This window comes from Ips typographus, linkage group LG4, assembly GCF_016097725.1.
Source record: "Ips typographus isolate SLU linkage group LG4, UJ_Ityp_2.0, whole genome shotgun sequence".
NCBI lineage: Eukaryota > Metazoa > Arthropoda > Insecta > Coleoptera > Curculionidae > Ips > Ips typographus.
Window position 1 is genome coordinate 3727233 of NC_138425.1, and position 18728 is coordinate 3745960.

At 34.8% G+C, this 18728-nt stretch overlaps 3 protein-coding genes across 4 annotated transcripts in view; all 3 read right to left on the reverse strand.

Moving 5' to 3' along the window:
- Positions 1–18728, reverse strand: part of Nlg4 (Neuroligin 4) — a 204534-nt gene that overhangs the window by 113995 nt on the left and 71811 nt on the right. The gene's annotated exons all lie outside the window — the stretch shown is intronic.
- Positions 12720–15887, reverse strand: LOC145727759 (uncharacterized). Its single transcript, XM_081977577.1, has one exon. It carries the CDS (start codon positions 15885–15887, stop codon positions 12720–12722), a length of 3168 nt encoding a protein of 1055 aa, XP_081833703.1.
- LOC145727760 (uncharacterized) lies at positions 16118–17978 on the reverse strand. The gene is made up of 2 exons (XM_081977578.1): positions 16422–17978; positions 16118–16126 (listed from the first exon to the last, which is right to left on the reverse strand). Exons 1-2 carry the CDS (start codon positions 17976–17978, stop codon positions 16118–16120), a joined length of 1566 nt encoding a protein of 521 aa, XP_081833704.1.

Genomic DNA, 18728 nt, shown 5'->3' on the forward strand with positions numbered 1-18728 from the left:
AATAGGTAAATACAAAGCAGTTTGGGTTGGTGCATTTTTAAAATAAAATACACACAACAATTATTGCTTACATTAGTAAAAAAATTCATTAATCTTCTTCCTTCCATATAGTTTCGTAATTCGTAAGAAAGGCCAGACCGAAATGAAAGGCTAGAAAATTTAAGTAAAATGACATAAAGATCTCTGTTGGATCGCTGGAGATGATTGAGTTCCCTTGAGTGAAAAGTAATTTGAAATAAACATAATGTTTTATTCGAGGTGTTAGTCTGAACTGCTGATGGTTTCCAAGAAAGACAACTTAAGCCTTCATTAAATAAACGGAAATTTCTGAGAAAATTGTTTGCTTCGCAATGGCAAACTTTTCAATTATTTTAGAGTTATTCCAATTAAAAGTTCATGTCGTTGTTTGCTACCATAATAGTAACAATGTAAAGTTTGCTTGATACTGCATATAATTTGATTTTATAGTAAGTTATTTTTAAGTATTACAGGTATTACAGTGTACTTCAAAAAGTCAGTGTAATTTAGGGATGAGATTCTAGATACTATACTTTTGTAAACATTCTACCATAAGCTCTTTTAACTTACTCTATGTATACAGGTGTGGAAAATCTAAAACTGGCCATAGGAAAACCGTGTAACAGACAGAGAAATATAAAACACAATACAATATCTTGTCTGGCTATGACTCTGCGGCAGCATTGCCAGATCTGAATCTATCAACTGGATTAGTTACACTGGATTAGTTATTGGTTTACTGGACAGTTACAGTTACATAATTGTATTATTGGACTATTAGACCAATCAAAATTATTCCGATGAAAGGATGTTTGGTTTGGTTACTGCATTTATTTTTAAATAAAACGAATGGATATTTGCTTTTTAGCTGTAGAGCATTCTAATTGCGCGTTCGCAACCGCTTTCTAATGCTTTAAATTTTATCTATCAGAAGTAAATAAATTCTAACAATCTTACGTCAAAATCAAACAAAGTTACAAAGCTATAAACTTGGTAGTTATTGTGCAACATCTGGTGACATCTGTACTCAACTCTATGAGATAGAAAGTACAGATGGCGTTCCCAAATCTAGGAACAGCCCCATTAATGCCGCATTATTCGGTAAACACCGATCTGATTGGTGAGGTTTTGTTTTTTGTTTATCAATCCCAATCCTCTGACCGGTTTCGCCCTATTACGGCTCATCAGAGAGGCTATAGGGCTTGATAACCAAAGAACAAAACCTTCATTCCCTTATAGTCAACTGGATGGCAGAAATGATAGTTGTTGTGCAACATCTGGTGACATCTGTACTCAACTCTATGAGTTAGAAAGTACAAATGGCGTTTCCAAATCTAAAGAAATGTAAATGTATTGATCGCTCTTACAATTTCCTCTTTTGTGATGGGAGGTCCCGAGAGGTCTTTATCTTCAACATTTTTAACAGCAGGTCTTTCATGGGTTGCTAATATAGTTTTCCCATATGATTTTACGCTGTTGATCATCCTGCGCTAATTCCCCCTGATCGTTTTCTACATTAGTGAATGGACTCTTTCTATATACTCCTGTCGTCTTTTTTATCTTTCAGTGTAGGTTGAAGTCATCGTGTATTCTTTGTAGTTGTTCTAGTTCTTCACACTGTTGTCTCAGCCACTCATTCTTAGCGGTTCTTATCTTCGTTCTAATGACTTTCTGGATTTTTTTGTAGTTATCACCATTACCTTTGTTCTTGTACCCTGTCTCTATCTGTCATCCAATCGTGTTTTTGTGCTTTTGCACCCATGTTAGCTTCCTCTACCGTCTGTGGAATTATGGTTGTCAGTATTTTCTCATTAAGATTTTTGGTAACTTTATTTTTTGTTTCTTTGATCATTATCCTACATTGAGTTGGTGACACTCTTACTATGGTCATTTATGAAGTAAATCGGGCATTAATTGTATATTAGTTTGCTAAAATCTCACAATACCCTTAAACACAAACATAATACAAAATATTAATATTTTGACTTTCTTTTTGAGGGTAGATTTTATTTGACAGAGGAAAAAAATAACTTCGATATTAGGATCTACTGGAAAGTCGTCAGCAATTAGAACAAATAACCTTATTTCATGGAGAACACACAAAGCGTTTACCGCAAACTAATAACTTAATTAAATATTAAATAAATGGTAATTTAAGAATATCATATTAGCATAATTAAGTAGGTAGAAGTCTATATTTGACGAGTTTAGGTTAGATGGTGAAAACATGATAACGCCGCGAAAAAATTCGTGAAAAACTTAGTTTTTTGACTAGCCTTCCATCTTTGTCTCGTGCATTAATTAGCAATGTTTTTTGTCTGTTACATGGATTTCCTATGGCCAGTTTTAGATTTTCCACACCTGCCATGTATAAACTGTATTCTGAAAAAAATTAATCTAAGCTCTACGTCCAAACTTTGTAATTAAGTTTAACATTTTATACACGTCCTAACCGCTAATAGATTGGAAAAATAACAAGAAAAAAACTGTTCCGAAGGTCGATAAAGCCGTTTTTTACGTAGCCGGCCTAGTTGACACGAAGGTATATGGTGTTTTCTTTGTTTTGCTACAGGCGACCAGTCTAATGGATAGCCAAGCCGAAATAAATTGGCCCAGCAGGAAATTCCAGTTACACATCGTCCCAATATCGAATCGCTCAGTAAATGACGTGTTTCGTTTTGGCGTGTCGCGAAAGCCAAACCGGGGGCGGACATTGATAAATCGTCAACACATATTACTTGTGTAGGACGCAACACAATTCTTTGTAACCTCGCTCGCTTAACTTATAACCATCTGAAATATACGACCAGTTTGCTAAGCCAATTACTACTGCTAAATGTGTAAGGAATTGTAAGCAATGTAAGACCGTTTAACTAACTCATGGCCCACGTCTTACTGTCTTGTGTAGTTTGTATCCAGTGTCGATCTGCCATTCTCTTGATATCGTCAAGTCATCGTTTCCCAATCTATTTTTTGGTCTCTCTTAGTCTCCATATTGTAAACTTCGTCTTTGTCTTGTAACCCACCCACTGCCATCTCAACTTCGCTATACGTTCTATGCCGTCTGTGACTCGTGTGCGTCTTCTGGGGCCTAATTCTTGAAAGCATTTAACGAAATTTTCAAGAGAATCTTGAATATCAGTGTTGATAGAAGAATGTGACAATGTTGGGTTCCTGTCACATTCCACAGAACATTCCCTTGATAACTCCCTTCCCTTGTTTCAAGAATACGCACCCAGATGTCCTCGTTACTAATCTTATCTCCAAGGAAAATTCCTAACATGGCTCTTTTCATATCTCTCTGTGTTGTTCTTAATCCGCTTTGCTTCATGCATCTCTCTATGAGTGTCATCATTTCAAAGCCCTATGTTGCTTAACTGAGATGGTTCTGTCTGAAATGCCACACAAGTCACATCAATCCTCTTAATTTCTGCGGTCTAGTTTTCTTTGCCCGAGTTTGTATTGTGACACATTCTCGCTTATGTTCGTGTTTTGTTTTGTCCATGTTTTTCTTAATTTTGAAAATAGAAGTGGTTTTATAAACCCACTTTTTCTCACTTACTTATACTATTTCACTTTCTCTAGTCCAGAATTGTTCTTCGAAATCATTGTAGTAATTCCACGTAACCTCAACAATCAAAATGCAGCAATACCACATAACTTTGCAAAACATATTGTATAAAACTAGTTATTTACTCTAACCATTATCAGAAGTTGTGTTGAAATGATAAACTAACTATAACATTTTTTTTTTAACTTGTGCAGACTATCTCTCACTCAACAGTTGGACAGTTTGGAAGTTCAACATAGGAAAACGATATGCATAATTGAAGTTATTATCATCAAACTTCTATAACGCCCGCAACTTTGATGCAGTTTGAATCAACGCCCAACAATGTTTTAGTCTGGATAGCGTCATATTCAAATAAATTAATTTGCGAAATAGTTTTTATAGGTCAAATTAGATATCGGAGTAGTAAGTATGATAATAATGGAGTTTAATAAGGTATAAAAGGTGTAATTAGAGCCACAAGTTTAGGAATATTCTAATATCAATTAAGTAAACAAATTATTGGTCATATTAATGGTCGTCGGCTTTTTTGAGGAAAAATAATTGAAACTGCTTGGAATTAAAAATTAAACATTTTTTTCATTTTTTGACAGAAAGTAATGGAAGTTCTTCTTCAAAGTACTTTGATATTAGCATCTTTATTCTGTTCGATGGTTTTTGATTTAATATCTTTTACACCGTAAATATCTTATACTGCTTCTTTAGAAAATTTTCCACATTTTAAACCGCTCCTCTCCTTTTTCTCTATTTCTTCACATACAATAAATGTATTCAAAAGAAACGAATGTCATTTTGTTCCAATGTTGCTGGAAGTAAGTCTCACATTTTAGTGCGTAATATCGAGAGCAAGTGAAAATAGACCATAATGACAATTTTGTATTTACGATGTGTCATCTTAACGAAAATTTGTAGCTCTTCTTCTTTTATGGATGTTCAGCTTTATCTTTGATGTATTTTCTAGCTTTGTCGACATTCTAGACTAGCAGACATCCTTTCCTTTTTTCCTTGAATACACGACATTTTTCCTGTTGCCTCATCTAGATAGTTTTTTGGACAGAGTTTGTTGCTATAGATTCATCCTGCGGTTCATGGTTTATTCAGTTTCTCATTAATTATTGCTCCAAGTTAAAGTGGAGCTGGGTAGGGCATATTGAACACTAGAACAGTAAAAAATGGACCATCAGGGTTGTACTTTGGCGACCCAGAGAAACAACGAGAATACAGGAAGACCACAAAGGCGCTGGATAGATGAAGAAGCAAGGAAGAAGTAGGTCGAATCTGGTTCCGGATAGCACAAGAGCGACAGAAGTGGAAGACACGAAATGTCCATAAACGGATAGAATAAGGCTGAAAAAGAAGAAGAAGAAGATTCTGTATCTCTTCTGTATCTGCTGCAGCATTCTCCTCTCAATTTACCATTACTTTTTTGGCAGATTTACTTACCTGCAACAAAAAGATTTTGTTTCTGATTTGAAACTTATCCAAATCATGTTGTCAAAGTTTTCTAATTCTGATGGTTCTTTGCTTCCTCCTTCCTTTAAGTTTACAGTTGATTTTCCAATTTCCATCAGCAGCTCTTCTAAACTTTCTTGTTTGTAAGCATTAACTTCTGAGTGCTGCATGGCATTTTCATGGAGCTCTGCCTTTTTGGTATTTCAATGACTTTCACACTCGCAAACATTTTATCTAATACACTTACTGATCTCGTTAATTTCTTTGATAAATACGTTGCTTTTCCATTTCATCAAAACAATGACCACCGATTCTGACAAAAGGAGAAAAAATGAGCAAAATATTGACATTGATCAATATAAAAGTTAAGTAGTCTGAAGATGTCCAAAGCAACTTTAAGAAAAAGAATGGTGTAGTAGAGATATCTAATATTACAAAACTTCCTATTGCCTACAACTACATTAAAATGAATGGATTGTTATTTCTGGAGCTTGTAAATGTAATCTCTTTTAATGTTGTGCTGCTTAAATTATTGCTCTAAACCATTAAATATAAGCACGTCCTTCACGAAACTTCCAGAATTATAACCTCATTTCGATTTCAAATGACGAACTGGCAATAAACCAGAACTAGCCGGAAGTTCCGATCCAGGTTTAGATAGCTCAGCCGAAAGCTCCAGCTGTGGTCGACTGAAATTCTGGCTCGCTTAACCGAAAATCCATACTTTAATAAAGTTAATGTCCGTGATGTCATATTAGGTTCGTAAAATGGACAGATGGGTAATAACCGTGCCCAATAAATCATTACGTAACAATCGACGCGGATTAATTATCAAGGTTTTGATAAGTGCGTCGATCAGAGATTTATTTGACGGTTTCTGTAAATTATATAGTATAAGGTAATTGGACTAGCAGAAAACTCTATAAATCTCGAGAAAGGTGAGAGATAAGGAGGGTTTTCTAATTTATTCTAGACAATTTATCGCAGTTCAGCCATTAGAATTGGACATGACTCCAATAATTTTGATAAAATGCCCAGAAATATAGGTCAAAGTATCCATTTATTCGATTGATTTGCTATTAGAAACCTCCATATAATCTTTAATAAAAAACACGTTGTGTATCAAAAAGACTAAAGACTTACCAACCATAAAAAAGTATCCAATGTTGTTTGTCTTATTACCTGTAACAAAATTAACAAGGTTATTAAAAGAATAATTAAAAATTTAATTTCTTTGAAAACATTAGATGAAAAGCATAACTTAGGACACCAAAAGTGTCACTAAACTTCTTAAGATTCCACCTTTTACCGCTCAACTATTTTCGGCATCCAAGTGAACCGTTTTACCCTTTCGGAGGTCTAAACCTTTAATTAATCCTCAAATAAAGGACGTGATTGACCCACAGGGCGATTTTATCTCCGGAAAGTGTTTTCCTTCCACTAAAATTAACTTTACACTGTGTGGCAGTATCAGTAGTTGAACTGAGCTGCTAAAACAGCTATTTGATACTTAATTCTAAATTGTAGAATTTCTTATATGATTTTGATTTTTTATTTATGGAACAATGATCGGTAAAATCATCATCTTCAAAAACGTTGAGGTAACACCATTTTAAGAGCACTTCAACCATATAATGCGAACTCTTGCTTGTTATGAAATTTGAAAAAGCCTCTGTAAGTAGATTTCTTGAACGTCTTTCGGAAACCCAATTTTTCAATCGTGTGGGAAAGAAAACAGGAGTAACTAGAAAACATTTCTTTTATTTTATCTAGAGGAAAATTACTTTCTCGTAGTTCTTTTAGATAATGTTCAATTTGACGTGGCAGCTTTGCACTTTTGCCGGGCAATTTAGAAGGAAACAATATGTTTGCACGAGCAATACACATATGTTTTTTGTAAAAACTCAATAATGTTGTAGCCATACAGTTTATTTTTGTTTTGTCAATGATTTGTAGCAATTCAATCACTTTCAATCATAATTCAAATATATTATGATTAAAATTTAAATTAAAAACTGTCTCTTGTATGCTTTGGTTTATTTTCTAAATTAAATATAAGCAAATTAGTAATTTTATATATTGTTTCATGCTATTCTCTAAATGGTTTGTTATTCTTGATTTCCTAATTACTAACTTGGTGTTTTATTTTACTTTGGTTACTTTTGGCCTTGCTGTCTGGCAGAACTTTGACAGAAACTTAAAACAGTTTTATAGGTCAAAACCTGTAAAAGAGTCCAGAAAAATTTGGTAGATTTCGAATAGGAACCAAAATTTGTTTATTTTTTTACCTTACTTAATTTTAATGAGCTGTTTAAGAACAAACTTTCAAATTTAATTTTTTTTACAGTTTTAAGGCAACACTTTCATTACACTGCTCTAATGTCAGTGTTTCTTACGTGATCTATTCTTGTTTTCCCGGCTATTGTTCTCAGTACTGTTACTTGTTAGCAGCTAAGGGGACAAACAACTTAATTCCATTCAGTCCATTGAGAAAAGTGGCAAACTACAATAAATTAACCCATAATATTGTTACCTAAATATTCATTGCCCTTCTCACTATTTCTAACAACTCCCTTTAATCTTTCGAAAGCACTCACGATTACATTATCCCACAAGTCGGTATATTTTCTTTCTGATTATCACTTCAGCACGCCAATTTGTTTTTTAAATGTTTTAGAAAAAGCGACATTCTTTTAGATGAATTTATGAATTATTAATTACCGACAAGCCTGGAATCATTTTTGCTTGAAACTTTTTATAAAGACTAGAAACGAGGAACTGCTAAAATTCATAAAACGACAGGATTATTTACGGAAACAAAATTAATATTTACTTTATTGCATAATTTTTTTGTCCTGATGTTTTTAATTTTTGTAATTTCAGGACTATGTTGAGAGAAAAACATTTAATTTATCTAAATGCTCTGTTTAACTATTTATCAAACATTTACATGGACAGTATATAACTGAAATTTGTGAAATTCTCGGTGAAATTACTAAAAAATATGCTTACAATTTTCTTTTCGATCATAAAGAAGAATATTGTGAAGCATTTGCACTAATCCGATCGTGTTATGATATTCCTTAGGTAGGTGGTCTTTTTTCCACACGTAAACCATAAGATGCGTCTTCTATTTTCATCCACTCTTCAAGCAATCGCAAAGTAGTAGTGTTTCATCAACTATCAATTACAATAATTTTGTTCCTTAACTAACGTTACTATTTAATTTTTAGCATGTTATATTGCAGAAGATCTTGTTAAGATGATTTTATTATGATTTGCCAAATTCATAAAAAAACATTGTGACTGTGTCTTCCATAACATTTTTCCCATTTACTTTCATAGTTTAATAGTACTTAGTGATTAAATTATAATTTTCTACAATGTATTTAAGTACTACCTCTGACACAATATCTCGGTAAAGGCGTTAAATTATTAAATAAATATATGGTTCCTTTATTTTTTTTTTAAACCAAAAGAGATCACAATTTAAACGTGGCAATAGTTCAATAGTCAGATGATACCTTTTTAAGTAACTATGGAAGCTTCTCGATGGTAAAATCATAATAATTACGAAGAAAAATCATTAAACTAATGTGAAACGTGTTGAATACATACAAAAAAGCTTTGTTCATGTGTCATTCTTAAGACAGAAAGTGCATGTACAATTAACAGTCAAATATGAAAGCTATCATAGCCAGGTTTTCAAATTCTAAAGATCTTTAGTTTGAAACCAATGCAAATTATTTAAGATTGTTAAAAATGGTGCAAACTACATACAATTTAATATTTTTTTTATATCATCAAATTAAATTTTTAGATTTGATTGGCGTTTTAGAAGAGCAGTTCACAGATTTGTCTGTGTACTTACTCAATGTCCATTTCATAATAAATTTCTGTAAAATAAATTTATTGAATAAACTGTCATTATAAATACACTCACGAACTTCTTATTTTTACTGACAGAGGGCTCTTATTGTGTGTCGTAACGAGACGACAACTTTTTTGGTAGTAAGTGTCCGATGGGCACTCGCTCCAAAATTCCTAGCAAGTAAAGGTAGAGAAGCTAACATAATTTGGCTCGGAAACATCTGATTTCCACTCGGATGATGTATTTACTGGACTTTTTGTTAAATAAATCAAGAATTATTTCCGGAGAAAGTCAATTTGGTTCAGTTAGGATTGTAATAAGCTAATAAGCAAAGACAGTACATAAGAAAAAAATGTGTTCCTATAAGTAATTAAACTAGGACTAAAACTAAGGAATATGTTAACACGCCTTCTCCCTACCTTTTATAAATATGCATATCATATCACTCCAAATTATGCAAAACCCTTAGCAGTGGAGACCTGGCAAAGTCTTACACAACACAGGGATTGACTTATAATGCTCGTCGTACGAGATTTACGCGTCGGCGAAGTCTAATTAATTTATTAGTCGGATTATACTTCTTGCCTTAACTCAACGAACAAATTCCGTTGTCTGAAGATAAAATCCTTATGAGCTTATAAATAAGAGCCTTCAAGCGAGTTGCGTAAACCGCGTAAATCTTAAAGTAAGGGTGATCTTTATGTAAATTTCAACAAATGTCCAAAAAAGATGCTATGTTTTATGCTGGTTTTATTTCTTTTAATACATCTGGTCAATACTAGGGTACGTTTTAAATCAATTAGTAATAGTGTCTACTAAGCGATGCTAGTGATTTCAGTGATTGATTTCAAAAAATCGTTTTTCTTTTTTAACTTTTATTTGTTAGTTGTTTGGCTGTTGGATCATCAGGATGATCTTTACTTTTAAGATAATTAATTCGTAGTTGCTGCATCCAAACCACTCCCTAAGGGCAGCCATGAGTTTTGTCTCCTTGGATCACTTTCCTGCGATGTTTCTCTACATAATGTTTGTAATATTCGATATTTCTCTCATGACATGTCCTACATATTACAATTTTCTTCTCTGTATTGTTGGAATTCATTCTGTCTTCTTATGCATACGTCTCATCACTTCCTCAGTATTCTCCGGTATATCAACATTTCAAAGTCTTTGCATGTCAATTAGTTTCAGAGTCCATGCCTCCATCCCATAGTATAGTACATATAGCACATAGCATCTCATCAGTCGTATTTGTAGCTAGAAGTTTAACTCTCGACAGCAGAAGAGTCTATTAATTAGCATCTGTAGATCTTCATGTGTTCTAGCTAAATCATCATGATCATCACTTTGCATCCACTGCTGGATATAGGCTTCCCCCAGTATTTTCCACTGCTTCTTGTCTTGAGCGTTCTGCATCCAAATGCTTTCCATCTTCCTAATGTCGTTGGTCCATCGCGTAGGCGATCTTCTATCGGCTTTCGGTCGCCTTTCGAACAATCTCCTCGTCAACCTAGCATCATCCTATGGTGTCATTTAAGCAACATGCCCCGCCTAGTTCCATTTAAGACTAGTGATTCGTGATATAACATCAGTAACACCCGTTCTTCTTCGCAAATCTTCGTTTCGGATATGATCCACCAAGCATAGATTTCTCCATTTTTCGTTGAAGATGAGAATAAGAATTTTGCTAGTTATCCCTTCTATCTTTTCTGTTCATTTTTCTTACTTCAGAGTATCTATCGAAGGTTCCAATAAGGCTGATTTAACCCCAATTTTCGTTTATGATTCTGCAGTTTTGGTATACTCCTTTATTTTCGAAGTAAAGTATTTATCCGAGTATCTTTGAAGTTCTCTTGAGTCTAATGTACATCTGAGCCACTAAAGGATTGTGATCCGTCTCTTTCCAACTTGATGTTGTTTCTACATTTTGCGATTTGATTTCTTATTGGATTTTGGTGGGATCTTCATGGGTAGAGTCGTCATTTAGGAAGCCTGTAGAGCAGTTGACCTGAGCATTCGACAGGATCTTGTACGTTTTCTACTCTTTCTTTCGTTTAAAAGGAATTAAACACCTCCTGTAAATTTTCAACAAACCGTAGCATTACTTATGTTTGTGCACTCTTTGGATACACCTTTAAACTATCAACCCAAAACATCAAAATGCTTTTACATTTTATTCAATGCCAGTGACGAAAGGGCGAATCATATTTTTGTTCTCGGGGGGAAACGAATAATGCTCAGCCGTTGTAATGATAACAAAAACAACTCCGTCCTTTGCCATTTTTCCAGATTAATGCCGCGGAGAATAATAAATATCAATAAAACGCCCCTGAAAGTTTTCTCCCGTTCGTTAAGTCGCAAATGGCGATGGCCTTTTCCTTCTTATTAAGTTAATGTCGGTTATGTAGAGACAAGAAAAATGTAACGCCCCAACGCAACTTTGCTAGGTAAACAGGCTTTACTAGTTTACGAAGTTTGTGCTCAATTTGGCGTACTCTAAAAAGTTGCACAGTCGGAACCAACAAAAAATATGCAAATTGAATACTGTTTGTTCAACTACAAGCGAGATAAAGTGGTTCTATTTATACAAAGCCAAAAAAGTGGCGCACTAAACGTTGAAACTGCACAAAGTGTTTAATGAAAATTACACTATCAAACCGGTCATTAAGCGAATAAATAGTCAAATTAGCTTAAAAACTGGAGCGGTTTAATAGCCCGCTTATAAAGCTTCTGTCAAGTGAGATTATCGAAGTGCATTTCGTTTCTATTGCTCTATTTTAAATTAGCTTCAATCGGTTAGTAATTACTATTCCAATTATGACAAAAACCTCTTTGTTTTAGGTCTGATTAATGTTTTCTGTTTTTTTTTTCTATTGCTATTTTGTTTCGAGAAGTTTTACAGTGTTAGTTTTGATCAAAATTTACATTTCAAGCAATAATAATTAACTATTTTCAAGTCACAATGACAGATGTAAAAAGTAAATAATTTGTAACAATGTCCTATAAGATAACAGTGCTCAACTTACGGATCCATGAAGATCCATTCGCATCCTTTTTCTCAAAAATACTTACAAACGTACCCCAATAAAGCCAACGTTTTACGATTGTCATGCAATTTTTGACCCTTTCGTCCTTTTGCGGAGGTGTACAAAGAGGATGAGACAGAATGCTTTTCGTTTCGCCCATGTTTCTATGCTCCTAGACTTCCAGGTTTTTTATCTGGTTTCACGAGGATAAGTCGAATCGTTATTTGTATATTCGTAATCTGAATATTTTAAGGCAACAACTTGCATCAAATTGACATATTTTTATTGGGGATGTTTTCTAGAAACACTGAAACATTCATTGAAATTACAGTTCAACAGTATAGTAAAATCGCAGATATTTAGGAAAACCTAAGAAGTAGTCAGAAAAATAGTTGTTAACGTTGATAATAATGGACTGTATTTATTTCTTTGATTTACACTTTATTTCAACTGAAATATACGGAGCAAAGGGGAGGCTCGTGTCCACCTTATAAGACTTGTAGATGCTCTGTCGGTCCGCGGTGTTGCCACTTCTCTCGCACCTCAACATTCCGCCCGCCTTGGAAGTACTCCGGTACTTTCGAAACTATTTAACTAACAACTAATATATAAATTTACGCTTTAAGTCCAATGCTACAAGAAACTTGAACAACTTGCTTATAACTAACTTAATCTAATATTATGTACTACTGTTTCCTTAAAACTTACATTATTGTCATTTAAATAAACCTAACAGTAGCGAAAAAACAAGCCAACAGGCCTTTTACATATCCTTAATATCTTAATTATGATCGGTCTTCTGAGTCCAATCATCATTTGGCAAAACACAAAGCTTGTTTACACCTCTCGTTACGTTGTTATTTCTTACGCGCACTTTCACAACACGTACCACACCGTCCGCTCCAGGCATTAGTTCGGTTACTCGTCCTAGCGGCCAGTTGCAGGGTGGTGCATGATCCTCTTTCAAAATCACTAGCGATCCAATTTGGAGCAAATCTGAAAACTTCTGTTTCCACTTGACTCTGGTCTGTAGTTCACATAAATATTCTTTATGCCACCTAGACCAATAGTGTTGACCCATTACTTGGAGATTCTGCCAGTGTTTTAAACGGTTTTCTGGCACTTGAGTTAAATCTCTTTCTGGAAGAGCTGTTAAGGATTTGCCAATCAGGAAATGCGCAGGAGTTAAAGCTGAACAATCTTCAGGGTCAGACGTCATCGGACATAATGGACGCGAATTTAATATACCCTCGATTTGTGTCAAAATGGTCGCAAGTTCCTCGAACGTTAAAGTCTTATTACCAATTACACGTTTAATATGCGATTTTGAACTTTTAATACCGGCTTCCCAAATGCCTCCGAAGCTAGGCGATTTTGCTGGGATGAAATGCCATTGAATTAGTTCGTTTGAGAGTTGATTGGCAATAATTTCAGACTTTTGTTTTAAAAATTCATAAACAGCTTTAATTTCATTATTCGCGCCTACATAGTTGGTCCCGTTATCGGAATAAATATTTACTGGTCTACCTCGGCGACTAATAAATCGTCTAAATGCAGCCATGAAAGCCTCAGTGGTTAGTTCAGTGACGAGCTCTATATGAACTGCCTTGACGGACATACAGACAAATAAGCACATATAAGCCTTTGTAATCTTTGCTCCCCGAGTTTTTCTATCCTTGATATAGAAAGGACCTCCGTAATCAGTACCAACATTTGCAAACGGTGGTGAACTGTTTACTCGACAGGCAGGTAAATCCCCCATCAAATACTCTAACGGTTTTGGGTTCGCCTTAAAGCACACCACGCAATTGCGAACAATATTTTTGCAAACACCTCGTCCCGATATCGGCCAAAAACGCTCTCTGATTGAGCAAAGAAGCGTCTGGACACCGCAATGTAATAGTCGTTCATGTTCTTGCGTTATTATTAATTTAGTTAACCGATGTTTACTAGGGAGAATTATCGGGTGTTTTTTGTCAAACGATTGACTCGCGTTCCTTAATCTTCCTCCTACCCGAATTAAGCCATCATCAATGAATGGATATAAGGTTAACAATTTACTTTTTTTATTAATGGGTTTATTTCGAGAAAGAAGGTCGTATTCGAGTGAAAAACATTGTTTTTGAACGGCAATAATTAAACATTTTAAAGCTTTGTCAATTTCTAAAGGTAAAAGTGCTCCTAATTGTCTCTGATTTTCTTTAATATTTTTAGTAAACCTTAAAACGTACGCAAGGATTCTTACAATTTTCGGTAGAGACGAAAATCTATTTGTTAACTCTGTTATAACATCGTTTTCTTTTGTTAATAACGTGCAAGTCAGGGAATTGCACTGTTCTGGTATAATTTCTGGCAAAACTTCCGTTGGTAAATTCCATTCAGAAAAATTGAGCTTGAGCCATTTGGGTCCAAACCACCACAACTTACTCTGACTTAAATCTGTTGCTAAAGCACCTCTTGACAATAAGTCAGCGGGATTGTCGCCTGAATTCACATGTCCCCAGTCATTGGCGTTGGACAACGTTTGTATCTCACTTACCCTGTTTGCTACGAAAGTTTTCCATCTGGTTGGGGTACCTCTGATCCACGCTAGTACAATTGTTGAATCCGTCCAAAGGTACTGCTTACTGGGCTTTATTTCCAACGACTCGGCTACCTTTTTTACTAAATTACTCAACAGAACAGCTCCGCATAACTCTAGCCGTGGTATATTTATTTGTTTCAACGGAGCTACCCTAGACTTTCCACATAATAAATTTGCAACCCACTCCATCGAGGGCAACTGGCAACGAAGATACACGCAAGCTCCATAAGCTTTGTTTGACGCGTCGCAAAATCCATGTATCTCAAAAGCAACATACCCATTTATCATGGCATGTCTTGGGATCCTAATGCTACCAATATTGTCCAGATCTCGATGAAACTCACTCCAGGACTCCAGTACTTGCTGTGGTATTTGCTCATCCCAACCTACCTTGTGTTTCCATAAATCTTGAATGACTATCTTTGCCCTGATTATCAGAGGACCTAAAAGCCCTAAAGGATCAAATATCTGACAAATTATTGATAATATTGCTCTTTTACTAAGACACTCAACATTTAACATATTAGGAACATTGATTTTATAACAGATTAAATCATTGTTGGAATCCCAGTATATTCCAAGAGTTTTATTTTGTTCTCCTTGGCCAATGTGTATCATGCTGACATCTAAACTTTCATCCAGCTCAAACCTTTTCAAGATGTCATCATCATTACATAACCATTTCCGTAGCGAAAACCCGGCTGATCTGAGAACTGAAGTTACGCTTTTTTGGAGTTCTAATATTTCTTCTTGACTGTTCGATCCTGTAAGCAGATCATCCATATAAAAATCCCTTTTTATTATTTTACTAGTATATGGATGCTCGCTTTCTACTTCTTCAGCCAAGTAAAATAAACATTTTACTGCTAGATAAGGCGATGAAGCATTGCCGTAAGTCACGGTATTCAGAGCATAAATCTTAAGTTCATCGGTTTCTGAAAAACGCCAAAATATCCTTTGATATTTTCGCTCATCTGTATCCACCAGTATTTGCCGATACATTTTTGAAATGTCGGCTGTCATGACATATAAATGAGTTCGAAATCTAGTCAATATAGAAAAAATATCTTGTTGTAAGGTCGGCCCTACATACTGGACATCATTGAGGGATAATCCTGTGTCAGTTTTGCAAGAAGAATCGAAGACTACCCTGCACTTAGTAGTTAGACTAGTCGTTTTCAAGACCGCATGATGTGGTAGGAAAAAACCTTCACTACTTTCTTCATCACATTCTGACATATGTTTAAGTTCGCAATATTCTCTCATAAAATCGTTATACTCTACTCTAAGTTCTGAGTTTTTAATTAATTTTCGTTCAAGCAGCTCAAATCTTCGCTTGGCAATTTCTTGGGAACTCCCTAACATTTTTAGATTGGGCTTAAACGGTATTTTAACAACAAACCTTCCTGACTCATCTCTTTTGACAGTCTTTGTAAAATAATCTTCACAAATTTTCTCACTCTCAGATAATATTTTAGTCTTACTTAATTCTTCCAATTCCCAAAACTTAACAATAATATTATCTGTTAGTGCGTCTGAATTTATCACCAAATTGCAATAATTAACTTGTGAAATTTGTGAACTGCCAGACATTCCTACTTCTCCTGCAATCACCCAACCAAATAATGTATTTTTTAATACAGGCAAATGTTTTCCTAATGTCTCGTAGCCAGGAATTAAAATTCTCCAAACAATATCAGAACCCAACAGTAAATCTATGTCACTTACCTCGTTAAATGTAGGATCTGCCAATTTCATCCAAGTTGGAATTTTAATTATCTGTTTATTAAAACTGACAGTTGGTAATTTGCATATTATATTAGGTAAAACAAGACATTTTATTTTTTGCTGAAAATCACCATTACACGATTGAATAGTTAAACTTGCTAATTTATTTACATTTGTAACTGTTTGACCAATGCCTTTTACTATATGCTCAATTGGAGTCGATATTAATCCTAAACTGTCGCATAACCTTTCAGATAAAAAATTTGATTGTGAACCCCCGTCCAGTAAAGCGCGTGCCTTTATTATTTTACCATTATCTCCCATTAGTAAAACCATCGCAGTCGATAACAAAACTTGGGACGGTCCGCCCAATCGCGCAACGTCGCATTGCGATTCGATTATATTTCGATCGGCCCCGGTCCCAACGCGTGCAATGGCGGCGGTCGAATTCTCGGGTGATTCTATAACGTTTTCTTGAGCGCCAGCGGTTGGCACATTTGGTTGATTGTTAGGAATTTCTCGGTCAAAATGTAAAACTGTGTTGTGTGCCTTATGACATTTGAAACATTTTCTCATTTTGCATTTCCAAAATGGATGTGTGTCTCTAAGGCAAATAGAGCACAATTTTAATCTCTTTACTTCGGAAATGCGCCCAGCTACCGACAAACCCAAAAATTTACTGCAATTAAATACACTATGTTCTTCATGACAGAAGTAACATTTCATTTTTTCAATAGCCGAAAACCCGTAGCCTCGAGTTTTCTTGCTAACTTGACTTTCACCTGAGGGTTTATTAAGTTTGCAGCTTTCCAACTTTTCCAGAATATCGCATTTTTGTTTTAAAAATGTATTTATATCATTCATCGTTGGTAAGTCGCCTGTAATTTTAAAACTTTCCCAATCGCGTCTAGTAACTGCATCAAATTTATTACACATAATGTATATAATTAAACGATCCCAAGATTCAGTTTCTTCTCCTAATGCTTTAAGAGCCCGCAAATGTTTTGTGTATGTGTCAAATAAATTTCTTAACTCAACGTGTGACTCTTTAACAATCTTAGGATGTTCAAAAATATCTCGAATGTGACTGTGAATAATCATATTTTTGTTTTCAAAACGATCTGACAAACTTTGCCAGGCAACAGCATAATTATCAGAGGATACTTGCAACGACTTAATACTTTGAGCAGCCTCCTTCACTAAAGAAGCTCTAAGGTAATAAAACTTCTGTATATTTGTGAGTGTTTCATTATCATGAACCAGTGCTGTAAAAATGTCCTTAAACTCTAACCAATGATTGTAATCACCATCAAAGGTTGGTATTGATATTGGAGGTAATTTTACCATAGAGCGAACCTGATCGTTAGACGTTGAACCAACCACTGATTCAGCATGAACCGCACTCAACCGATCCACTGCAATTAAACTCTCAAAGCGAACCTTTAAAATAGCCTTAACCTCGCCAATCAACTCAAAATATATATTTTCAAACAAAGTTCTTTCATTTTCGCCTGCGTCGGAATCATCTAGCAACTCTATATCTGACTGTAGTGTTTCAAACTCTTCGAAAAGAGGTTCTGTTTTTTCCAACCTAACTTGTAACTGATTGTATACACTATCAGGAACATTAATTTTTCCTATAACATTTTCCTGTAAATAAGTTCTCAAACGAGTTAGCTTGGATTTTACAGCACCCCTTTTGGCTTTCAATTCCGTAATGTTAGCCATTTATGACACAGTCGAAGGTATATTTTACAAAATAATAAATAAACTCTACTTGCCGTCTGACCCGTGGCGCAAATTTCTTGAAATTGCGTTTTCCTTCAAGTGGCGTCAAGTGCACGACTGCACCGCGTTAATAACTTCGTCGATGTGGCCTTTAGTTTCACTAATATGGGCACTGTTTTTGGTTTATTCTTCTCCAAACTTCACCAAAATCCGGTCGATGGACCAATGTTAACGTTGATAATAATGGACTGTATTTATTTCTTTGATTTACACTTTATTTCAACTGAAATATACGGAGCAAAGGGGAGGCTCGTGTCCACCTTATAAGACTTGTAGATGCTCTGTCGGTCCGCGGTGTTGCCACTTCTCTCGCACCTCAACAATAGTAATAAGCTTGAAACATAAAGAGAATGTAACTTTGCTAAATTGTATTAAAATTCTTGTAATTCCGAAAACATTATAATTGGAAAAGTATTTTTTTAATATTGCTATAGAATCCTTGTAATAATTCTAAAAACTTCTTTAATTTACAAGAAACTTTTATTTGATAAACGAGTGCTATTTATTTATATTTCAAAACTGCCGAGTAATTTTTCTCTGTTTCAATTAAAACTTTGTTTTGTTTTTAAAATAATGTTGCAGAGACTATATTAGTTCAATTAAAATTAAAATTTAGACCGAATACAACCCTGAATACACACAGAAACCGCAAATTAAATTGTCAGTGTTCTCTACTACTACTTATCTCTA

Bases quoted from the DNA above. Each gene is read 5' to 3' on its own strand.
- LOC145727760 (XM_081977578.1), bottom strand. From the start codon at position 17,978: ATGGCTAACATTACGGAATTGAAAGCCAAAAGGGGTGCTGTAAAATCC.
- LOC145727759 (XM_081977577.1), bottom strand. From the start codon at position 15,887: ATGTTAGGGAGTTCCCAAGAAATTGCCAAGCGAAGATTTGAGCTGCTT.